Below are 24,747 nucleotides of genomic sequence, written 5' to 3'. Positions count from 1 at the left end.
AACTATACATTACGGATGTTACTGTGAGTGTGTGTGGAGTTTTTGGCGCAGTCTGGATTGTTTTGTGTGTGCATGCGAAGCGGTCTCATTCCACCTTTTTGCCGCCAACGCATTCTTCAGTCGTCTTTGTGAGACCGAAACCCGTTTCATTTTGAGAGTTTTGTGAAGTGCAGTCTCGCACAAATGTGCATAATTTAAGCTGCAGCTTTTAGGAGCTCAAAATGCAACCCAAAAATGTATTTCTAATCATTTCCTATTTTAGGTCGCAAAGTATTAAATATGTATTTTACCCATAAATGTCACCAGCAAGAATTCAGTGGGGCTAGATGGATTCCATGTTGACTTCAGCAGTTATAAAGTGATTTTCCATAATGTATGTGAAGTCGTTTGAAAATGCAACTTTTGGGGGGAAAAAAGTTTTGGGAGCAGTTCCTCTTAACCCTGCACCTTTCAACGCCCAAAGAACTTCCAGAGAGGCCTTTTCCTCATGCAGGCCATCATTTTAAAGCTTACATTCATGACTTTAAATGGGAAAATCCCTGTTTTAAATTTTCGTTCTTCTTTGACCCTGCTTGCTATTGTCAGTGCTGATCCGATTAGGCCCCACTATCAGATGCGACTATTGTACACTTCACTGGAAACGTCTGTAGGTGTGTGCTAGCTCAGCACAAAGCTTAGTGTTTGACCACGCGGGGTCATTACTGTTGATGTCTCTCTGAAATAACTGACCTTTCAAACACTTCCTCACCCGTGTCACCTAAATGTTGCCCTACTGGGGCTCGGTGTATGTTGGCATTTGGAGGTGAAACTCGGATGGTCTACCCGGACAGGCCCCCGTTCCTATCTGGTTTTAATAAGGGTATGCCGTCGGCAAATAAACGAGTGAAGATGGGGCTTACAATTTTGACAAGGCCTCTTAAGTGAGTATGGATACCTCATCAATATTTAATGCAATCATTAGCTTGACTGATTGAGTTGTAGTAAAGTGCTGCATACGGAAAGCTACCTGTTACTGGACCTTAGGACACTTGTATAATTAGCTATTTGAATAATGCAGCCATAAAATTCTTAGGGAGGGGGAAGGAAAGGGGAGAACAAGTAAATTCATGTCGCTCGACATTGGTCTGCATATGCGTTTACTCCATTCCAACTTATATTCCCGGAATCCATCCTGTACGTTCGGCTATATATTTTACCAAAACTTTCTCCGGATAACTTTTTTACTTGGATAACTTTTTGCCGGTTTTTGGGCTGTTAAGATCAAGGATGGATCGCACCTATTATTAGCTTCTGACAGCACACCTATCGCAGCCCACAGTATTTTCTTTCCCAGCTTAAATGCCAGACCCTGCGGAAGTGTAGAGAAGGTGGCGTTCCAGCAGTGAGTCAGGCTGAGAGCTGCGACTGCATCCCCGGCTCGTAAACGCTAGCCTAGCGAAGCGCTATTTTCATTCACTTTCACCCCATTCAGCGTGTCCGCCAGCCAACACAGGCATTATGATCTGTGTGTGCAGTCTTCTTAAATGTGCAGGAGACCATTGCTGCTGTTCAGTTAAGATGATATACTTTATTGAACCCCGTGGGGTAATTTGTCCTCTGCATTTGACCCATCCTTAGTTACCTAGGAGCAGAGGGGGCAGCTGCCTCTCTGTGCTGCGCCTGGGGACCAACTCCAGTTCTGAGGCCAGTGCCTTGGTCAAGGAGCCCACCTAACATGCGTGTCTTTCAGTGTGGGAGAAAACCGGAGTACCTAGGAGTAAACCCACGCGAACACGGGGAGAACATGTAAATTCCACACAGAAAGGCCCCTAGCCGAGATTCGAACCCACAACCTTCTTGCCGAGGCGACAGTGCTAACCACTATGCCTCCGTGTCTGAGTCTGAGGCACAACATTTCTGTGAAATCCATTGGTTGGCATTATAACTATTTGGTATTGTTAGAAGTGTGACACTTGAAAGAGTTACGGGGATTATATAATAATATTTTTAAGCGTGCCCGTGTAAAGCAGATGCACTTAATTGGGGCAGCAGATGGTATTTTGGGATTTCAAAGGTGGCGACGCAAGCAGCGGAAAGAGGACGCCACTTTGATGTGTGCGTCTCCTGCTAACGCTAGCGCAGTCCGTGTCAAGAGGCAGTCTGCTAATTTGATTCCTTCCTCGTAAATAGTTGGCTTTTTATTTTTCTAAGCGAAAGCCATGGGATTTTGTACCTTGTCGTGCGGCTCGGTGTAAATTCTGTGTTTGGTGCTGCTGTTCGTGCAGCAGAATGACAGCATTAACCCGTTGGAGAGAATTCTTCGCAATAACCCATTGTGACATCAGCATTAGAATGTTCAGTTAAGAACATTCTGATCATGTGCTTGTGACCTCACACCTTGAAGGAAAACTTGCCGACTCTTCAGTAACACTGGAGAATGAGGACAGGCAACAGCGCAGACGATGCAATCGCCCGGCACACAGCTAAACATGCCCTTTGTTTCCCCCCCTCATATTTTAAGATTTAAGTTGGCCATAAAAATGCACTACCCTGCCCTTTTGGAAATTAAACGTACTGCAGTACATTGTAAATATGTGGACTTTTCTGGGCAAACATAGCTAAACGTGTATCTCAGTGTATGTCGTAATCGTAATATGTGCAGGTGGTAATTGATTTAACGCTTGCAGATATTGCGGTACGTGTCAATGTGTTCTCAACTAGATACTTTTTCAGCAGTGTTTTACATTTTCCTAAGTGTACTTTCTATACCTGTTAATCTGTGGAAATCAAGTATGTAATCATGCATGTGCTGCACTTGTCTGAAGTAGGTACTACACTGAGTGGGCCCTTCAGCCCATTGACATTCAACTACTGTGTATGTTTGATGTGCAGGCTTTGCAGGGATGTAAAACCTGGGCTTTTGTACAAGTTTAGCATGAAGGTGCATGTATGGCTGCAAAGTTTAGCTCTTTAAACTGGTTCTCGTGAATCATTTATTTATTAATATTTTTGTGGCGCCAGTTCTCCGGCAGGAAACGGTGTCACTTTCAAGGCCGTCTGTTGCGAGTGTTGGGGCGCACGTATGCACCCCGTCTCCTGTGCAGGTAGCAGAGGCCGCCTCTTCGGCCTGGCGGCTGTCCAGCCTGTCCACCGTTTGGGTTTCTGGCTTCAGACGCACCTGCCATTTCTGTCATCCATAACTTCTCTGCCCGCACTGATACTTCAGTGCTGAATGCGTTTGACACTGATGTTTCAAAACTGTCAGTTCGGTCTAGTTTTAACCATTTCTAGTTACACTTCCTTTGCCCAAGCTTAGCTTCCTGACTGAAAACTCCTTTGGTTGCTTTTTAGCCAGCAAGATGGTTGTCAGCTACACTGCCTGGTGTCCTTCATAAGTTCATGTTTGGCATGTGAACTGTACTTGCTACTTTCTGGCTGCACTGACTGTGGTTAATGGCCCAGAACCTGACCTTATTAATCCTTTGAGGAGTAGATTTTTAAAAAATTTTTATTTGAATAGTCATCCCCTCCAAAAAAAATTCAGTGTTCTAGAATTCCATGGCTTTAGGTCACCAGCAGTGATTGTGACATCAGCATTGGAATGTTCAGATAAGAACATTCTAATCAAACATTTGTGACTCTACTGGGTTAAAAGCACAGAGGAGTGCTACTCCATTGTGATCAGGGTCCCTGAACACATTTGCTGTTTTGATAATACTGTGCTGACCCTTACCTTGCAAGGCTGCAACCTCCTGCAAGCAGCCAGGCTAACTTCATATGCCTTGCCTGGCTGTTTCACACCAGGCCTTTTCAGCTAAAATAAGCTCCCACATCCACCTGGAGTGCTGAAATTCGAGACTCCCTGGCGGGGGTCAGGGCCATTTTATTTTTTGATGGGGGGGAAAAGTTCATGTTTGCATGAAGCTGGCAGCCGTTCGTGGTCAGGGTTTCTGGAGGATTGTCACACCTCTCCTGCGTTACTGGGGGCCGTGGGTGCGGGGGATGGCGTAGGACGAAGACGACGCGGGCCTGTGCTTGGTGGGCAGCCAGCAGGCAGAGCGAGTCTGCGGTGCCAGAGTGCTCTGTTTACCTGCTGCTTACCTGCGAGCCGTCAGCACTGTTATTTCTGTAAGCGCTGCCGCGTGCTCTGGTCCAGGTCGCCAGGTCAGCCTACAGCGCAAGCTCCAGCAGTATATATTTAGCTGTTTTTAACCCGCTACTGTATTCTAGCGTGAAAGGCATCTGTCTGTTCGCAATACACAATGCGCAACATATTTCAATGGTTCAGCCAATCTGCTGACCTTTTATTTGTGTCCCCTGCCCACGGCCATTTTGCTGCATCAGTCGTTGGTTAATCTAACCTTGTCATTCAGTTGTTGTTGTTGCTTCCAGCGTATAATTGCCATTCGCGGCTGTGCTGCAGCCTGGTATCGGGTCATAATGAATGCCTGACTGATAAAGACCAGAGCTGAGTTAAAGGAGGTGACTCAAACTCAGGTGTGGAGCCAGGTAATTCAGGTGCGAGCTTGGGAGGTGACTCATTATTGCCTCCCAGCCCAAAATATCCTGTTATGGTGAGAATTGAGAGTGAGGATGGGGGGAGGGGGGTGTGACAGGTACAGAGTGAGTCCTTGGTTCACCTGCCTTTGTTTGCTGTGAGGAGGCTACCTCAGTTCAGTGCTGTAACGCACTCTTATCCTTGCGTGCTTGCAGGCTTGGCTTTAAGGACAGGCACCACTGACATTCTCAGCCTTCCGGTGCATTTGCTGACTCCTGCCCGACCCGCCAGGCTTTTTCCAGGCCGCTCGATCCCTTTCTCTCTCCACACGGGATATGGCCGGGTTGGTGGGGGCTTTTGGGTCTGGCTTTGCCTGCGAGTTTAGACACCGGGACTGAGCGTCACAGCTTGCTGGGCTGATTGGGCAGAGTTTTTAAGTGGCGGTGAGACGGGTGGAAGTGAGCCCTGTCCCGTCCTGGGCAGACGCGTCCCGTTACAGCCGTCCCGAGACACCGCTGCAGACGGACAGGAGGCGAATCTGCGGAGGCAGGCGCAAGCTTAGCACCCGTCCCCATGTCCAGTTGCAGTCAGCGGGACACTGATAACAGCATCGGTGCATGTAGCAGAGCAGAGTGTTCTCCCCGTGTATACTGGACAGGGAAATGACTCTCACAGCACTCGATTCTCATTGTCTGTAACCCGCTCACACATCTCTTTCCAGATGAGGTTGGGATGATTTTTCTCTGATTCCTTTCTGGAATTATGAAGTCAAATTATTATAAATGTGGGTGTACTCTTACTAGATGAGAATTAGATTTATTCAAAGCCCCTGTTTTTCGGTTTGGGCTGGGTCCAGTCTCCTTGCCCCTCCTGCTGGTCTTGCACCACTGAGATTTGACACTAGCTGTTGGGTACTGGGGGTGATCACATTACTACCATAGCGAAGCTTCTGCAGCGGAGTTCTGTCTGAGAAATATAACTGCATTTTATTTCTCTGTCAGGTTCACTCTGATTACTTTCAGCTGCACAGTTCAGTTTAGTTTGGGGGTAAAAGTAAGCAAGCAGGCCTTAAAAAAAAATAAAAATAAAAAACATGATTAGAAATGAATGGCCAATGGAGGTTTGGCATCATTGCATGCAGACTTACTGCTCTGACACGGAGTATTTGCTGGCAGTAAAAGAACATTATTAGAGTAAGAGAATGTTATTGATCAGCATTTCAAGCTTACATTTATTTATTTATTTTTTAGTTGCTCATTTATTTTCCTGTTGAGCCGCAGTGATTTGTTGGCGTGAGCTGGCTGGCTAGCGCTGGCTGGCTAGCGTTGGCTACGGCAGTGCAGGGTGGAGCTGCAGTCAGCACTAGGTCGACAGACTGCAGTGCTGCGAGCTCTCAACCTCACTGACCTCACTGTGCCTGTCTTTACATGGATATCAACCTCCTTTTTATTAAAAAATATTCTATTTTTTGTGCTTGAACAATCCAATGTTTTGTCTTCCAAGTTAATCTTCAGGGAATTAATTGTCCATTCATTGTTCTTTCAGGATTTTTTAAAATTTCATCTCTTCAATGAAATGGGTTTCTTTTTGCACATTTTCCGGCGTGCGTGCGCGTGCGTGCGTGCGTGTGTGCGCGCGCGTGTGTGTGTGTGTGTGCGCGCGTGTGTGAGCGAGCGTGGCGCGCTGACCCGGGTCTCCCGTGCGTTCTCCAGCAGGTTTTCTCCGATGGCCATCGACGGGGTGACCAGCCTGGCGGGCATCAACATCCCGGGCCACGCGGGCACGGGCTGGTGCATCTTCGTGTACAACCTGGCGCCGGACGCCGACGAGAGCATCCTGTGGCAGATGTTCGGGCCCTTCGGAGCCGTCACCAACGTCAAGGTGATCCGCGACTTCAACACCAACAAGTGCAAGGGCTTCGGCTTCGTCACCATGACAAACTATGACGAGGCGGCCATGGCCATCGCCAGCCTCAACGGATACCGCCTCGGGGACAGAGTTTTGCAGGTCTCCTTCAAAACCAACAAAACGCACAAAGCCTAAAAAGTCTCCTCTCAGATCCTTTCTACAGAGTTCTACTGAAACGCAGAAAAAAAAAATCAAAACTTGACGTTAACTTTATACATTAATAAAAAAAAAGTCTTTGTAAATCAGTGTTACGAAGGGAAATGAGAATTAATATTTAGCGTCCAACAATGTGATTTTGTTTTCGTTTCTCGTTTTTTTTTTTTTTTTTATTGCTAGTCTTTGAAACTTCTTAAAATATTTTACGTTTGAATAGGAGGAAATACTGCAGGTTTCTTTTGTACCTGCAATGTTGCGTTCTATTGCCATCTTTACTGGAGGACCTTTTAAAAATGTTGAAGATAAGGTTTTATGTTGTTTTGTTGCTTATCTGCTTTTGAAAGCGTAAGTCTCGTAAGCCTTTGTGTGGTGATTTCTTTTGTATTTTTCTCAGTGTCTTGATTTGCCTCGAGTGCATTTGCTTCTTAAGTGATTAACAGTATTTATTTTGTATTGACGCTCTTGTTTACATTTTGGTTGATTTTGTAATATTTTGGTGTTGTATTATCAGTTGGGTTATTGGTTGGCTGCATAATGTTGCTTATTGTACAATTACTGGGAAAAACTAACTTTTCTTAAAGCAGTACCTTGCCAAAGAGCTAAGAACCTCTTTGATGTGGGTTTAAAAAGCGTCTATTTTTATAAAAACAAAAAAAAATTTGGAGAAACTTTTTACTGGACCTGGAACAAAATATTTTGACTTGGATACTTTGAGAAATATCTTCATATGACACCTTGTGAGCTTTTGAACTTTACCAGGAGGTTTGCAGCGGTTGAAATTTCCGGAGCGATTTATGACGTAGAAGAGGTAACCTTTTGAGATCTTTGTATTACTTTAAGATTCTAGAATCAACGGCAGCGTGGGGATAACGTTTCTGTAATTATCAGGGGGGTCGTCCAATCGCCCCGCTTAATGTGACACACGGCTCACACCCGGCTATGATTTTTGAAATAAGAACAAAAAAAAGTATATACAAAGGTCAATTCTGCAAAAAGTGCATGCAAATTATAAAGTTTTGGGGGGGAGGATTAAAAAAAGAAAAACAAAAAGAAAAAAGGTTAATGGGGGGGAATAAAATCAGTTCTTCCTTAAGGATTCCCTTCAGACAAAGCTCATGGTGTTTTGTGATGTACTTGCTATATTAAAATTGTTTTGTCCTTATATTAAAAACAAACGAAAATAAAAGGGGGTTTTACCTGCTTTGTATAAAGAAAAGAACTAGAAGCCTACCAAAGCAGCAGCGGAGGGTGGAAAAGAGTAAAACGTGGTAGGTGGAGTAAAAGTGTGGGAGGGGGATTTCCTCCTGAGCTTGGAGCTATGTAAATAAGTCCTTGTTTTTTTATGTTGAGTATAAGCTTATATTTTGGCTCTTTTTGGACTTGATTGCAAAGTGGTTTTGTTTTTTCTTTTTTTTTTCCTTTTTTAATGTAAAATATAATTTTTTTTTGGAGATCTATATATATCTATATATATTGCCTTATATTGTTTTCTGTTTTATTCTGAAAGTTGTTTACATTCAGTTGAAATACTTGATTTGTTGTCCCATGGACTGGCATTAGTGTATTGGATTTGTTGATTGTTTGGTATGTAGATAGTCTTGCTTCTGCTATTGAGGAAACTAGACTTTTTGGTTTTGTTTTGTTTTATATAAATATTATACGAAATATATACTTATGTGGTAAAGAATGGATATAAACCACACTTTTGAACAATTTGCTTACATTTTTCATACGGAAACGTAATGCATATAACCTGTCTTAAAAATGTAAAAGGTGTATATTGCTTAATTCACGGTGGGTGGGGGAGAAATGAAGCAGTTTATTGCGAGCTTATCAAAAATGGCGTTTCGAGCGACTCCTGAAACCATCTCGCGTATCTTATCGAACAAACGAAGGCTGGGCTAGCCTAGATGCACTGAATACTGTACCTACATCCTGCTTTGTATAAACAAAACAAATACTCATGCTTCCCCTAATAACGAGCAGTGTGCTATGCATTATATATTTATCTTTGCAACTGCTTTTTCTTTTTTTCTTTTCTTTTAAAAAAATTTTTTTTTTAACTGTAGAAGTTAAAAATTTGAGTATTTAGGTAAGTCGCGGTGCGCGGGCTGCTCTGGAGTAGCAGGGGAGTTTTCGGTGCGTGCCTCAATGTTTCCAACGGCTGCGCAGTTGAACGCTGAGGTAAATGTGCGTTTGGAACTAAAGAACAGGGAGGGGGGAGGGTTGGTGCAAAGGGCGCAGGCCCGGAATGTTCTAGAAGCGTTGATGTCACGGCACGAGAACGAGGCTCCGCGCCGCCGTGCATCTTCTCAGAATTTCTAAATGTACGGTTGAAATATTTATTTGAAGTTATGTATGTACAGTATGACTCAGTTCACAGCTGTTGGGATAGAATATATCTTTTTGTTGAGTATTTAAAAGGATGTACATGTTCTTTTCTTTGTGTTTGGATACTTTGTATTTTTTCATGTTCAGTACATCAATAAACCACTTGAAGGGAAGCGGCAGATTTTCGGGAGTCTTTTTGGTTTCCCGCATCTTTTCACACAAACACGAACACCCGGAAATGAAAGCACAGGTCGGACATGACCTTTACGATTTTACTAGTCAGACGTGAGTTTCTGCATGCATGTTCTAGCCTGGGACGTTACACAGGCACTGCTGGAGTTATACCTACAGCAGTTCTGACCATTTTGAGTCTTGTCTATGTCTTAGTTTGTCAGACCGGCAATACCATGCACATTTTACAATGCAGATTTGATTCATGTGTACTGCTTTTCATGCATATTCCTTGAAATTTGATCTGAATTCAGGAGCTTTAGTTCACTACCACCTATGGCTCTGTTTTAAAAAGAAAGAGAAAATAAAAGGCCCATTGCATTTGCTTCCTTTTTAACTTAACATTCGATGCAAGCATTGAATTAAAGTGACTGTTGGAAAAAGAACCACTCTCCTTCTAAATGTTACCCATATCCATTTTCTCCTGCACAAACGGATCATTATATTCAATCAGGTAATGCTCTTAATGTGCTGATGAGCGTGTTGGTGTAGTTTTAAGTATATATTTGTGCAGCGAGTAGCATGCTTGAGCACTGAGACGAGCTGCAGAGTCTACACAGCAATCTCAGCTTCCCGCTGCAGTCAGGAGAAGCTAAAGAGCACTGGCGTACGTTCTGCTATTGTACATTTGCACATTTGTTGCTGCATCTGACGTCCAAAGCCGTTGGATGTCCTGTTCAATATCCAGCTTGTCTTCGGATAACTTGGTCTTCTGTTCCGTCTGAACTTCAACCTGATGGGCCTTGTCTACGTCTAGTCTCCACAAGGTTAGGTCCAGCCAAACCTGAAAAATGGGTCAGTACCTCAGTAAGTGTTGAGTGTTGCACACTTGAATGACCAAGTCGGTTTCTCTTAATTTTTTTTTTTTTCTTGGTGAGTCTCCAGCTTTAAACCATTAAATAATGAGTAGACGAACAGGTTGGAGTCAACTATTTCACTTCAGGAATTAAAGAGGAAATTCATTGATTTGACAAATGTCCCTAATGTTCTGTGGGGATTTATCAGTTGATAAATGTAATTGGCTGAACTGAAGTGGAGCTGATCCCAGCCCTGGTAGAGTGCGTATCCTAGGTGTTCTCAGTGGTAATTTGGTGAAGGGAGCAGTGTTTTTTCCTTATATTATTGCCCTCACCAGGTCTGTTTTGGTCACAGCTTCACCTCACAATGCATAACGTGGCGTAAATCCAAAAAGCCGCGAGGCGCTGACCTGGCTTGAGAGCGTTTGTAGATGAGAACAGCTGGCCGGAACCCCCCCCCCCCCCCCCCGCCTTGTGACCGACACTTCAGGCTGGCATCGGTCCTTCAGGTACAGTAGGCCCACACACCTGCAGCTGTCAGAGAATGTCAATCACTGTCAGACTCGGAACACGACGGATCCTGAGCCTCTGTCCTCTCCTCTTTATTTTTATTCTTTTTGAAACGGCAGTTTGTGTTTCCGTCGCTAGGTCTGTCACGTGACCTGCGATGGTGCGTTTGCGTGCGTCTCTGAGCTGCGTGTGGGGTGCAGCAGGATCTCAGCAGTGGCGGCGTGTTGGTGCTGTAGGTGGAGGGGGAACTACGTAACTACGGAAACGGGACCACCAGCGAATGGTTTTAGGCGGTTTTTGCATTTGATTGACAAGCACAGGGATGCCGAAGCAGACGCTGACGGCTTCGCTCGCTCACACCGGAGACGGTAGCGCCGTTTGGCTGAGCGGGACGGGTACAGGTCTCGGGACGGGCGTGTGGGGTGCTGATAAGCCGTCTGGAAAACCCTGGCACCGTGCAGAGGAACGACACTCTGTTTCAGGGGTTTGGAACGTTCCTGTTCCACCGGAGGATTCTACTCTTCCTCCTCAAAAAAGGGAAAGCTCCTAATTAAACTCAAGCTGTTTGGAATGAGCATTTCTGATAGTTAAAAAAAGCTGGAAGTGAACTGCTTTGTGTGTGTGCGTGCGTGCGTGTGTGTGTGTACAACCTTAAATGTTAAACCGTGAAACACTTTTTCATCTGAAGTAGACGTCAAGCATCACGGCTGTTTGTCGTGATGGTGGCCTTGGTGTAAAGCTACTGCTGTAAGACAGATGCTTCTGCTGCCTACCAACCCCCAGCCCCCCCCCCCAATATCCCTCACCCCCCCCCTCCCAAATCACACAGGCAGTGACAGCGTCCCTGATAAATAAAACATGTCTCTAAATTTGAGCAGGAAGTGCTGAGCTCAGCGGATGTCTGTAAACACATTTGCATGCGTTTTTCCGCCCGTCAGTTAAAATATACGGCGCTCTGAAATTTTCCATCGCGTTCGTTCTCGCCACCTGTCGGGCCGTCCCTCTCTAAATCAGGGGGGGCCGTGAACGTCAAGGGCGTATCGGTGAACGCTGACGCCAGCCAATCGGACGACGGCAGCGTGTTTCTGTGAGGTCTGATATTTTTTATCTGTAGCCTGTTCCTTCTTTTTCATTCACGTGCCTGTTAATAACTTTATATTCATCATTAGTATCAGCATCTGGAAGCTGTTGGTGTCTCCTAATCTATATCTGTTCCCTAAACGGATATAAACTGCTACTCTAACGAAGTGATGTGTTGTAGACTTAAGAAATGGCATTTGAATAGACTGCATGTCCGTATAGTTATAGGCCTACATCGTGTTTTGATGGAGTGGTACTTTTTAATGCAGGGGGGGGACGTAGTCAATATCCCCCCCCCCCCCCCCGTTCGGTCTGGTCCCGTAGGTGCCAGTTAGACGTGTGTTAGGCGTGTGTTAGACGTGTGTTAGACATGTGTTAGACGCGTGTTAGGCGTGTGCTGCTGTTCTGGAACATGCGTGCCCGTGCGTCGGTATCCTGGAGAACGGTCTCATTACTCATGTAGGAAGCGCGTCTGTATTCGAAGCGACATCGCCGTGCCCCCCCCCCCCCCCCCACGCTTCATCTCCCCCGCGTCTTCTCCCTAACATCCCGTTTGTTCAATATTTTATGAGCGATGTCGAGTAAATTGAAGGCCTTTCGCGGGAGGCCTTGGTGGGATCGGCACACGTGTCGAAAGAACAGGAGCGAATTTAAGGTACAAAGGCAAGGTGTGTGTTGTGTAAACCACCCCCCCCCACTCATTTCTTTGTTAAATGGCGTTCCATGAGGGCTCGCAGTTTTCACAGCTGTGAGGAACCACAGAGAGGGAGAGAGCAGCTCCTCCTCGGCCTCCTGGCACCTCCCAACCGGAACCTTTACTCCCCTTCGATGGAAGAACGGGAGACGTGATTCCACTCATCCCTCATCCACTCATCCCTCTCACAGCGCGATGAGTTCAGGGTGAACATGATTAGTTCCCTTAGCCCACCTCAGAGAAAGCGTTTGGGAAATATTTCTCATCGTACTGACATCATTAAGCACATACAAGAGCTTTATAGCTGTTGCAAGGCAAAAAAAAAAAAAAAGATTATGAATTTGCCATTTTCAGCCAGGGATTGAGCCAAAATGGCTCTCTGGCCTCTTTGCTTCAGTGTTCCTAACAGAAGTACAATATGGACCTTAGTATGGTTGAAGTCACAGCATTTCATTTCTTAAACATAGAAAAAGACAATCAGGGAGTGTGTGTGTGTTTGCGAGAAAGGTGATGAACTTAAATTTGCCCATCTATAAGTACAATTTAACACTGTTCAGTATTTCTCCACCAGTAGAACTCTTGAAAATATTAAGCGAAATGGCCTTCCGTGGATGGATGTTAAGTAGCGCAGGAGTGCTGCTTTTATGTCGAAGTGTCACCGATGCTTCGCTGATAAATCCACAAGTGCCCACTTTTCACTAAATTCTCAACAGCCACCTTGTGAAATTGTCCTTTTTTAAAATAATTACCGGCATTGAGGTTTAGACGTTTCACGCAGTAAACTTAACGGATGAGTGCCTCGCGCCTCGCGTCTGTAGCCATCGTGTGGCACGTCATTGTGTTCCTACCATCCCCGTCGACAAGGCAGACACATTCCCACATTCCTTTTTACATTCCCTTCGTCGACGGAGGGAATGTAAAAAGGAGGAGAGCGAAAGCGCGTCCAGACCGCCGTTTTTCCCCCCTCTCTCCTCCGCCGCGCCTGTCGCTTTTTCCCTCCGGACGTTGCGTTTCGGCGCTTCCCGGTTCGTTCGCCCGCCGAGCGCGAACCCGCGGCCCCCTCTCCCCTAAGCCACGGCTTCCCGCCGTCTCTCCCTCTTTCTCTCTCGTCCCCCCCGGTAATGGGCGAGCGGGGGGGGGGGGGGGGGGGGGGGGGGAGAGAGGAGATTAGAATAACAGCCGTGACTGATCCACATCGCGCCGATGAGCTGCCGTCTTCCGAGCGTGTCGTTTCGCGTTTCCCTCGACGACGTAAATCCCCGCGCCAACGGGCCCGCGGAGTGACGACACCGTCAGCCGCCGGGGGGGGGGGGGGGGGATCGGCACGGGCTCCCGCGCGCTCCCACATCATCTCTAAAAAAATAAGAAATAAAATCCATGCCTCCACCGCCCTGCTGGAAGCCTGGTGATTTGGGATGGTGGGGAGGATGGTGGATTTTGGGGAAGTGGGAATGCACTTCTGGAAGGGCTGCTTCCTCTCAAGAGGGGTGCCGCCAGTCCCCCAGAACTCTGCTCTCTGCTGACGGGCTTTGAGGAGGGGAGGGGGTGTGACAGCAGGCTGCAGTCATGTGACTTCCTGCATGTGGAGAGTGGGTGATTATGGGATAGCGGAATGGAAAGAACAGAAGGGACATCTCAGAACAGCAGGGCGTCAAACTAAAAACTGTCTCAAGAGACCTGAATAACACCAGAGTAGGGCTATCTCTCTGACCTCCAGCTACACGCTGTGAGGAGAACAGACACCCCCACAAACACACACGCGCGCACGCACACGCACACACACGCTGGAAGAGCTGGTGACTTTTAGTAAAATACAAAATATTAATATAATACAAAGTAGTAGTAATAATAATTTTTTTTCTAATTGTACTACTTTTATTTTTCCTAAATCTTCTTTCTTTTTGCAATGCTAGAAGGCTGTGAATTATAGATGACATTAAAATGCTGTAATTAATGTCTGATAAGGGTCCAGCTGGTTTTTGCCTCATGGTGCTCAGAGTTCATGTGTGGCCTGGAGTCTTGGAGCGTCCGACTGACTTTCCCTCTGGGAACACGATTCCAGGGCTGGGAGCTCGTACTGCAGGGGCTCTGACGCGTTGGAGGGAAGGACCGGTTCTCTGTCCTGTCTGAGCCTCCGTGCTAAATAAGGCCAATCAGCGCGACGTCAGACACGGCCGCGGCAGAGACGCTGGTGAGGTCGTGCGCCGGGTTGGGCGTGTCTTTATGTGAACGTTTGTGCGGTTTCACGGTGTGTCAGGCGTGCAGCGGCGCGGTGCACGGCACTCTGGGTAACCACCGTGGATTCGGAGCTCGTCCGCTGGAGAACATTGGCGCGGTTCAGTCTCCTGGCGGAGGTGGGGGGGGGGTAAATGCTGACTCGCCAGAATGAAACGCGCGCGCCTTTAAACAGAGCTGCCGAAAGCGTGTACGCGGAGCTCGGATCCGTGCGCGTGCGTCGTTTAGACGGGCTCAGCTTTGTGGCGTGGCATCGACGCAGCTGGCGAGAAGCCTGCCGACGCCCTGGCCACACGCACACCCCCAGGTGCAGGGTCGGCTCCACGGCGACTTCTTAAACATCACCTCCTCTCTGTCAGTCACCCGCCCGGCCTCTCCTGTTCGCTTCTTCTCCACTCTGCTTCCTCCTCTTCTTCTCTGTTTCCTCCTATTCTCTCTCTTTCTTCTCCTCCTCTCTCCCTGTCAGAATCCGGCAAAGAATAAATAAATTTAAAAATACAGAAGGACGCCGGACAGAAAGCCGGAGACAGGCTGTGAGTTATTTATCTCTTCGGCCTTCGTTGCTGGCGTGAGAAGCAGGCAGGCCGGGGCCGCGCGCTCGGGGGTAGTGCGTGTGAGTGGACTGCCGCTCTCACGGGCTCCCCCCCCCTCCCCCCTCCCTCCGCACGCATGATCGGGGCCCCCGGGCGAGGCGGGGGGGGGGGGGGGGGGAGGGGGGGGGGGCTGAGCCGTGCAGGCCGATCTTTAGAGACCGCCGGAGAGAGGAGGCCCCGCGCCTCCCGCGCCTCCCGCTGATCCTATTGACATGCTCCTGCGTGAGGAGCGGCGAAGAGGAGCGTGTGGGCACTGGAGGGGGCCGCTCAGCGGGGGGGGGGGGGGGGGGGGGGGGTGGGGGGCGCTGCTGCTGCTGCTGCTGCTGCCTGCAGCTGCTGTGTCTCCCTTCATCTTTAATAAGGCTTGATTTAGGAGGCGGCCAGACAACACCAGTGCAGCTTCCGGCCTTATTTATGTTACACTTTGCGCGGGGAGGATGGCCTGGATTGCACTTAATATAACAATGATAAATATGCATGGCTGGAAAGTAAACTCTGTGCATGCACAGTGCTGAATACAGCACCACAGTACAAACGCTGATTACTGTGAGCCTACTGATAGCAGGCTGCTACTTACGATTGCCCTGGTTTATGTTTACAGTCAACGTCCAGCACAAAGTTACCTGCATTAATTACACATGCTAATTGGCTAATTAACCAATTATGTGAATTAAGAGAAGGAAGGAAAGCGGAGAGGTTCTCCAGCACTAGGCTTGCCTGGCGCTGGTTTACTGGCTCCTGTGCTATGACTGAATAAAACAAAACACAACTGCACAAAGCTTTACCAGCTCGGTCGTGCAAAGAGTAGAGAACTTGCCGTATATAGGCTTGTATTTCAAGCCTCTTCATTGTGCAGTGTGTCTCAGATGGGGGTTTTGGTGACATCATCAAATGGCGTCAGCCAATGAGACGAGGGAGCTTAGCTGTTGCCTTTTAAATGAGTCTCTGCCCTCCAAGCCGCCCTCTGACGCTCGAGAGGGGGAGTCGCTGGGACAGAGCTTCTCCCCGCCTGGGTGTGTGTGCGACGGGAGCGGGCGGGGCTGGCATAGTTAGCGGCCGGCGTCATCGTCTTATTGACCAATCACAGCTCACTGGCCCCCACCAGCTAGCAGCCATCCGGGGAGCTCAAGGGGGAGGGGCGGGGACACAATAATATGTTTCCTGGTATTAATTAATTTCTGTTTGCTGACAACGCAGTTTATTAAAGCGGAGAACCTTTCTTGTGCGTTTATCGCGGCTAATCAAAGTTTAGCTCCGCGGCAGCCCCGGGAGACCGGCTGCGTTTACCGACTTTCTAAAAATAATTTCTGCCGCATCCCCCCCCACCACCGTTAAAAACGCACCGAGCCGTCTCCGCTATTTCATCCGCGTTTGGCCCCTCCCCCCCATCTCGCTGGGCGCCATGGGAACGCACGTCACCCGCATAAATATTGACAAAGTGCCTGCCATCGGAATTTTAATCTAATAAACTGCTATCGAGGGGAGGGGGGAAAAAAAAAAATGTAAGGATGTGATTTATGATTCAACTGACACTGAGGTATGCAGCGTGATTCCACCTCCCCGTGTGTGTGTGTGTGTGTGTGTGTGTGTGCGCGCCAATATATTTGTGTGGCTTGTGTGGTAAACACAAACACACACATACCCATGTGTACATATATTCCGTTTCTATATATCCAGTATATATATATAATGCAGGAGCAGAAGCGGCTAATCAGTGGGAGTGGAGAGCGGGGAGCGGGGAGCTGCCTCTGACGGTGACGGCGCATTTGCAGATGAGAGGTTCCTCAGGCGGGGCTTTCCAACGGGACGCTCATTTAGCAGAGTGCGCCGTTTTCGCCGCCCGTGTTCCGGAGAGAGCGCTTCGCTTCGCCGAGCGCAGGGCCGTAAATCCTGAGCTGCTTTTAACGGGAACGGCGGCCGCTGGTATCGCCCCCCCCCCCCCCCCCCCGCTTTCGTTTTTGGCTGGGGGGCAGCTTGGAGGGCGGCCATGCACCCCTGAGTAAAACCAAAGGAAGAGTGCCAATTAATAACAGTAATAGTTCAGGCAGCACCCCTAAGCCCGACCGTGCACCCCCAAAGCCAAAGGCTGAAATGCATCAGCCAGCTGGGAGACAGGCTGAATGGAGCTCCTGAGGGGTGGGGGTGGGAATGGGGGTGGTGACAGGGGCAGGGGTGGAGGAGGGGGTAGGGGTGGGGGGGGGCGCAAAACTAAATGGAATGGAGAAACCACCTACCCTCTTCCTACTCCCCAGAAAAACTTTGCTCCTAGTTTACTGCACTACAGCATTGTGAGTTTACCTTGTGACAGAAAAGCATGCTGTGAGGTAAAATGGGTTCTCGTGTTGTGGAGGACTGTGATTGAACAACAGCTGATGGTGTCGTTGCTGTGGGCGGTGCTCAAAACTCGAACTGAGGTTTGAGTCCGACGATGCTCGTTTTTCAATATTACCAGATGGAGTACAAATTCAAATAATATTTGTGTGTGTGTGTGTGTGTGATATCAGTGAGCTGTAATTGTATCGGTTACTTCAGTTGTTGCTAGTAAAACAAGTCTAACAACAAAAAAGCTGATGCACAATACGTTGTGATGTCACTGCTTATTACAGGTGCAGTATAATGTAATAACAATGTTATAACAGGACAATACTCTGGGGTATCATATCCAACTACACCACCCCAACCAACATCCAGTACATGGTAATGGAAGCATGTGGACAGGACTTTGCAAAAGACACATTACCCAGAAGCCAACAGTTACAGCTCAATGAAGTAATGCATCAAAACAGGATTTTATTTTTGTATTTTTTTACCCTCTTAGCTTTGCCTCTGTGGAAAGCGCTCGGTCGATTGAACTCCGTGAAAACTACAGAAAAGTTGCCCGGAGACAGGGAGGTCTGTGGGGAGGCGCGCGCTCCCCCTGTATCCATTTATTTTAGCGGCTGAACGATGGCCCAGGAGGCGGGGGTGTCGAGCGGCACGCTGCGACCGAGCTTTGCACATTCTTCAGCCGCGAAAAAGAAGCGATCCTGCCAGCTTGGGTTTCCTGGGAAGGAGAGAGAGAGAAAAACACTTTATTTTAATACAAATGCATTGCGGTTGTATAAACTGGGGAGCGACTCGGTTAAGGCTTTATATATAGAAATAGTCAGCTTAGCTGTTAGCAGTTGATTAATAGCGACTGCTTGCACTCTGAAATGACGTGCGCTATTATTTAAGCTGGACCCGTCTAGAACGAATCCGTCGACTGAACTGAGGAAAAATAAACGCAGGAGCACACGTAGATAACACGTCAGGGACTCATTTGGTAAAGAAATGATTGTGGGGTGGGGGGGGGGGATGTACTGTATAAACACATTTAACACTGCTGTAAAGAAGACATCTGCGGGAAAAAAAGTGTGTAATTACAGTATGAATGCAGCTGATAGCGAGGAGAGATAGCGGCCTCCATTAAATGGAGTAACACGTGTTCCAGGGACGGTGTTCAGAATTCATTCGGTAATTACTGTATTAAAATGCACGCGGGAGAGCTGCGGGTTTGTGGGAAGAAAGATAAGACTTTAGAACGCGAGGTTTTGAATCCTATCAGTCAGTTTCCAATGGCTCTGTAATTACCCAGACGTACAGACCATAATTTCCTGCAAAAATAATGCGAGCGCTTTAAAAAAAAAAAAAAAAAAAAAAAAACGTTTTCCTGCGTTGAGTCATTTGTCCCTCTCAAAGCCAGTCTCTGCTCAGTCTTAGCGCTATACAGCACCAACACCACCGCCCCAGTAAATAATTGACAACATTACAATGAATATCCTGTTATAGAAATGCATAAATATTGAAATGTGTGTTTTAATGACACCGTAATGATAATGATGTGGGAGTACAGGCCTTTTATAATGTATCACTGACCTTGAAGGGCTCATAGATTTTTGCATGGAAAAGGTCTAAGGGCACGACTGGTTCGAGCTGGAAAGGTAAGTCCGTACTTTTCCGCCTGTGTTGAACGTTAAATGGCTCTTTTGAGCAATTGAAAATCCATTTTATGGTCTAATTACCAGTGTGCATTCATTTATAATTCTGTAGTTAGAAATGATCAAAAGGCAATAAAAATACCCCTGTTGCCTGATAACTACCTGCAAACATAGCATTATGGAAGCCACTATTTAGTTGGAGCACATTAATTTATATTATTATTATTATAAGCTCAGTCCATTTCCACTTTATTAGGGAAAAAAAGCTTAAAATACCGGCAACATGCAGTTCAGTCGGAACTAAGTGGAAGTTTCCCAGGAAGGTTGGCGGGTAATGATTTTACCAAATGCACCTGCCTATAAGACTACCTACAGAAAGGCTACTTTTAAGGGATAAAAACTACACCAAATTAATTGCCTGTATTCATTATGGATTTTGCATGAACTCATAATTGGTTTTTTAAAGTACAACACCCGTGCTTTTTGTGCCATTTTAAATGCTTGTTAATACTGTCATTTAAAGCTTAAAGCAAAAATACTAAAATTCAATGTCAGTGGGCAAGAAATAATTATGTTCACAACCTTACTATTATTATTATTATTATTATTATTGTTCTTGTTGTATTGACAGATTTATATGAGCTTTATGTATTGTCGGTTGAAACAGCAGTTTCTGAGACAGCTGACAGGTTGTGCTCTGATAAAATATTAACCACCCTTTGATTGCACAATAGCGGCTGCTGGGTCTGCGTTTGTGTTTCATCCGTCAGAGCGTTTGTGTGCCGCAGTGCCAGGCAATTTCACAAGTCACAAACACCACCACATCTGAGCAAACATGGCATTGAAGCGAGAGCGTGCTATGAGCCACACAGACACACGAACACACACGCGCACGCAGACACACACGCGATCATACACACACACAAACGCTCACGCATAATGTATGCAACGTCATATATGTTTATATATGTCATACAATATACATTTCAGTGTTGCTTTGTTTGCCATTGTCTGCTCCGTGGAGCTAGCCGCCTAAGTTCTCATCCTGTTATGTTATTCCTGTGGCGTTTAGCCTAGCGGCGGGGGTCCACACTGCTGCGTGGCCCACTGTCACCTTCAGATAGCCGTGCCTCTCAGCGACGTACCCCATATGGGGGCGACCTAGCTCAGGAGGTAAGAGCGGTTGTCTGGCAGTCGGAGGCTTGCCAGTTCGATCCTCCACCCTGGGCATGTCGAAGTGTCCCTGAGCAAGACACCTAACCCCTAATTGCTCTGGTGAATGAGAGGCATCAATTGTAAAGCGCTTCGGATAAAAGCGCTATACAAATGCAGTCCATTTACCATTTACGTACGCGCGCGCTTCACTTCCTGTCACGGCCACCACAGAGCGCAGAGCTCGAATCCCAGGGTCCCCCAGTTCAACTACTCGCCGCTGGGCGCCGTCGCCAGGCCCCTCCCCCTTCGACGGCACCCTGAAGGGAGTGGGCGTCGCCCCGAGGAGAGAGAGCTGACTCAGAACAGACGCGGGATCCCCGGGGTGCGTTCGCGGGACGTCCGCCGGCCTCCCGCTGTCTCGTTTGGGGAGGATCAGTGAGATCGGCGCGCCGCCTGAGCGTCATTAAAGGTAGACATGACAACGCCGCGGTTGTAGCGCGCGTGTTTTTATTGTTATGGAGCATCATTAGCGGCCTCTCTCTGGCGGGCCTTCCCGTCTCCCCAAACATAGGGCCGTGGCGGAGATGGCGGTTGTCGCATCGCTGCATGAGGTGCTTGAAACACACTGAGCACCAACACAAACACAAGAGTCCTTTAATAGTGTAAAAAAATAAACTCGCTGGTCTTACAGGCCGGTGGAAGTCCAGGGCTAGTCCGAAGCATGCCTAAAGAATTTTCAGTGTGGTTTTAGGAAACTATTCTGTACTTATTCTTTGCTGATGCTGATGCTATTTCAGGTTTATGTTATGCCTGCATTTCTGTATTATAATACATATAATATTACTGGTTATATTTAAGTATTAGATTGTTTTTTGTGAGACTCTTGTCCGGGGTTCATCTGAACACACAAACGCATTTGCAAAAATACAGACAAACACATTTACACGAAATCTTTTATCATACATTTGAAATATGTGTATATAAATTCCTTGTTCCTTACCAGTTCAGTAACCCCATACGCTGTTGGTGCCGTCTGAAAATAAAGTTTTCAGTGTTAAATGTGCTATGAAGTGCGAGTGCATTTTCTCTGGTGCTTTTCATCCCCTCCGTCCCTCAGCACCCGGCTGACCGCTGGGTTTTGTGCGGTAGCGAGGTCTGGAACGTGCGATCGCACGATGGCGAGGGCGCTCTCGGCGTTACGCGCAAACGGCTGACGCGCCACCGTGCGCGGTGTCGTTATTTTCGGTAATCACTGACTGCGCCCAAAATAACAACCAGGTCCGAGAGCAGTGGTGTGTGGCTGTGTGGCGTAAATTACAGAAGCGCACAATATGTAACCGAGGTGTTGCAACAAAGCAATAAATGAGCCATAATTGTATAACTATGTGGAAACTGCAGTGTAAAATTAAGCAATGTCTATTATCAGGTTGATAACCGGTAATTACATACTAGGCCTGAGCTCGCTACTGAAGATCCTGTAGCGCACTGAGGCTGGGTAGAGCCTTCTGGAACATGTCTGCGAGTACTCCGCTTCGCACGTTCGATCCCTCTCTCTCTCTATCGCTCTCTTTCGGTTGAAAGATTAACCATCCTCTCTGCATTTCTCCTCATCTATCATCTTAATGGATACTGGGGAAGGGGGGGAAAAAAAATCAACAATTTACAGTGGCGAAAAGGGCGCGGGGGGGGGGGGGGGGGCATGAGAAACGTTTGATCCGGGACGTCTTCCGAGAGCGGCGTTCTCGCCGTCGTTATTTACGGGGGGGGTAGGGACGGGGTGGGGGGTCGGGGAGGGGTGCGGCCGCAGCAGAAATGCTGAAACTGTCGTCCGCAAGGCCGCCCCCCTCCCCCGTCACCCGGCAAGGACGCCGCCCGCGATTGATGTTCGCCGCGGACGGAATTTTAATCATTCCCGCCGTACACCGCCGCGGTCGCCGCGGTGATCTTTATCGTTCCGCACAGCCCCAAGGCCCGCGCCGGGTGACGCACGGACGGCGCGTCAATACCGCCGACAGACGCAACACCCGCAAGAGGGCACGTTTAAAAAGTAGCACGTGCGCGCGCTGTTATTCCTTCATGAGTTCATTGCGTTTCATTGTAGCGATGGCTCCCTGACTGCTAAAGCAAGCTGATATTATTCTGTCATGTTGAGAAACATCAGCCAAAACGTTACAAAAGATCAGCCGCAGTTGACAAACATTTGGGCACGGAGTAAGTAATAATTAAGCAACGCCTGATAGGCAGCCCAGCGAGTTTAATTTCGAGGGGATCAAAGCGGAAAGATGATGTTTTATTTCACAAAACACTGCGCGGAGAAAGGAGATAAATTCCATAGAGGAAGCCAAGTGTGTGCAAACTACAATGCGAAACAATCTGTTTATATTAGGGGACAGATGGCTGTGGCAAACATGTTGGCTCTTTTTGGATTTATCGCATGTATATCAATATTCAGAGACAAAACAATATCTGGAGAAATGCGCACTGCTCAGCGAAGTGTGTTCCCTCTTTACAGCAAACAATTTGTGGCGTTTAGACGGCCTCTCCTGACAAATTCACCGCCAGGCGATGTTTCCCGTCCGAGCGGCCCAAGGTCGTAATGTTTCGTGGCGACGTCGGCAGACGGTACGATTCTCACGTTAGCGTTGCGTGTGCTCCCTGCGCCCGCTGCACGTGACGATCTGTCGTCGCTTCGCGTCCGTATCTTCCAGAACGTTCTGTACGCGCAGAGGTCGCCAAAAGAGGACGCATAACTCCTGAGATCTGGCAACCGTCCTATTTCGGGTGACACCCGGAGAGGGCGGATATGATTGGTGGATTCCATCCTGGCGCCCTGCCCTCAGGAACGGCTCCCGGTTTCAGATTTATGTCTTTGGGGTTGAAGGGTCACCCTCCCGCGATTCTTAAACCCGCGGATGAAAAACCACGCGCAGAATATCCGTCCGGTCGTCTCCCGCCATTACTCCTGCGGCTCTTTCCGGCGCTGCCGCGGACTGTCTGCCGACTGCGGCGTTTGAAGACTCCTCTCTGTGTGGTGTCTCTCGCTTGCTAGGTCAACCTCTGCAGATTACGGAATGAGCATGAGTACGTAAGCCCAGCATTGTTTGTGGTGTACAGAGCTTCACGTAATCAAACTTGCACTAGCTAACTTAAGAAAGCGGGAAAAGTGTACGGCTTTTAAATGGCTGGACCCTAGATTAGGACGAGGACCGGACACTCAAACTCCTTCTAAAGAACCTTTCGGAAATGTGGATGTTGAAGGGGGGTTGAAACCGGGGAAGGAAAAGATGCTGCCAGTGAGGTCGTCCTTGAAAAGAATCTCCCCCTGTCTGGCATAAGTGGTGGTATTCGCAGCACATAGGCGTGGGGCATTAGAGCAGTGACTCCTGCAAGCAGGCAGTATCGCCCGCGTGAAAACCACACCCTCACACCCCGTTGCCGGGTTACCATGCACCCGGTGTGGGGACCCGATCGTTTCCGAGCACAAAAGCCGCCAGGAAGTGAGCGGCGACAGCACAGGAACCCCAGCGCTTTCTCCCCCCCCTCCCTTCCCACCCCCCAGCCTGCTCTCCCGCCATCTTGAGCGCGAACCTCGGCGCGAACCCCTCCCATTGGTGGAGAGGAACCCGCCATCCCACAGAGCCTTCTCCCCGCCTCGCGGAGCGAACCCCTCCCATTGGTGGAGAGGAACCCGCCATCCCACAGAGCCCACATGCAGCTTTTATTGCCGCCCTGCTTTACTCCGGGCAGCATTATCCGCAGCCAATTAAAAATCAATAAGCAATCACAGGGGCTCGGAGGGAGGACGGGAGGCGATGCATTCTCAGCACGTCCCGCACTTCGGTGGGGTGCCTAAATGGAAACGCTCAAATGAACATCTTTCGGTGATACGAGCGAAATTCAAAATAACATGCGTCACGCAACCCTTCAGTGTATTTACTCATCTGGGTTCGAACCCGCATTTAAGTGGAAAACAATGCAGAACTTTTATTTTGAAAGCAGTATAAAACCAGAGAGCTCTGACGTGGGGAGTTTTAGGCGCACTCGACGTTCTTTCGAAAGTCTGGCCCAATTAAATCCGAAGTGACTTTGAAGGACACATCAGTTGCATACGTTGGTGGGATCCGAGTTTAATTATCAACAAAGTGGAGCTTAAACGGCTTGGGATTGATGGAATTTTCCAGGCTTCACCTCAGAGTCCCTGGCCTGTCTGTTCTTCAAACCAGAAGTTCAAAGCAAAGTCATCGTAAAGCCCCGTAATCTTTCTGAGGATGTTCCTTGCGTGTCATTCAAGGACAGGGCAAACCCCCCTGAGGTAAACGCTAAGCCTGGATGTGCTGAACGCACAGTCCTCACCATTATGCCTTTTCCTGTTCTAGTAACGGCGTAATTCAGAGACGTGTGGGGAAGCTCACGGGTTTATTACAGGCACAAACCTGGAAAGTGTGGGAAATAAATCAAATAAACCCACAGCGGGCTCACCTAGAGAAACACACAATACAGACGGTGTCGTCTACTATTCCTGTCGACGGTCGTGGGAGCCAATACAAAAGTTTTTACATGTTTTATTTCACACAGCATCTCTCCTTGCATATACAACAAACACACAAAAAAACAAACAAAG

General features: G+C 47.9%; 1 protein-coding gene across 6 annotated transcripts in view; it reads left to right on the top strand.

The window, feature by feature from the left end:
- The window catches only part of LOC118232480 (ELAV-like protein 2), a 50,250-nt gene extending 41,205 nt beyond the window's left edge, over positions 1 to 9,045 (top strand). For all 6 annotated transcript variants that reach the window (XM_035427515.1, XM_035427516.1, XM_035427517.1 and 3 more), the window contains one exon: positions 6,190 to 9,045. In XM_035427515.1, coding sequence (XP_035283406.1) covers positions 6,190 to 6,520 — 331 coding nt within the window. In that variant the 3' untranslated portion in view covers positions 6,521 to 9,045. The remainder of the gene's footprint in view (positions 1 to 6,189) is intronic.
- The last annotated feature ends 15,702 nt before the right edge of the window (positions 9,046 to 24,747 follow it).

Source organism: Anguilla anguilla, chromosome 7, assembly GCF_013347855.1.
Source record: "Anguilla anguilla isolate fAngAng1 chromosome 7, fAngAng1.pri, whole genome shotgun sequence".
Taxonomy (NCBI): Eukaryota; Metazoa; Chordata; class Actinopteri; order Anguilliformes; family Anguillidae; genus Anguilla; species Anguilla anguilla.
Note: the sequence above shows the minus strand (reverse complement) of the source record. Positions and strands in the feature narration are given on the sequence as shown.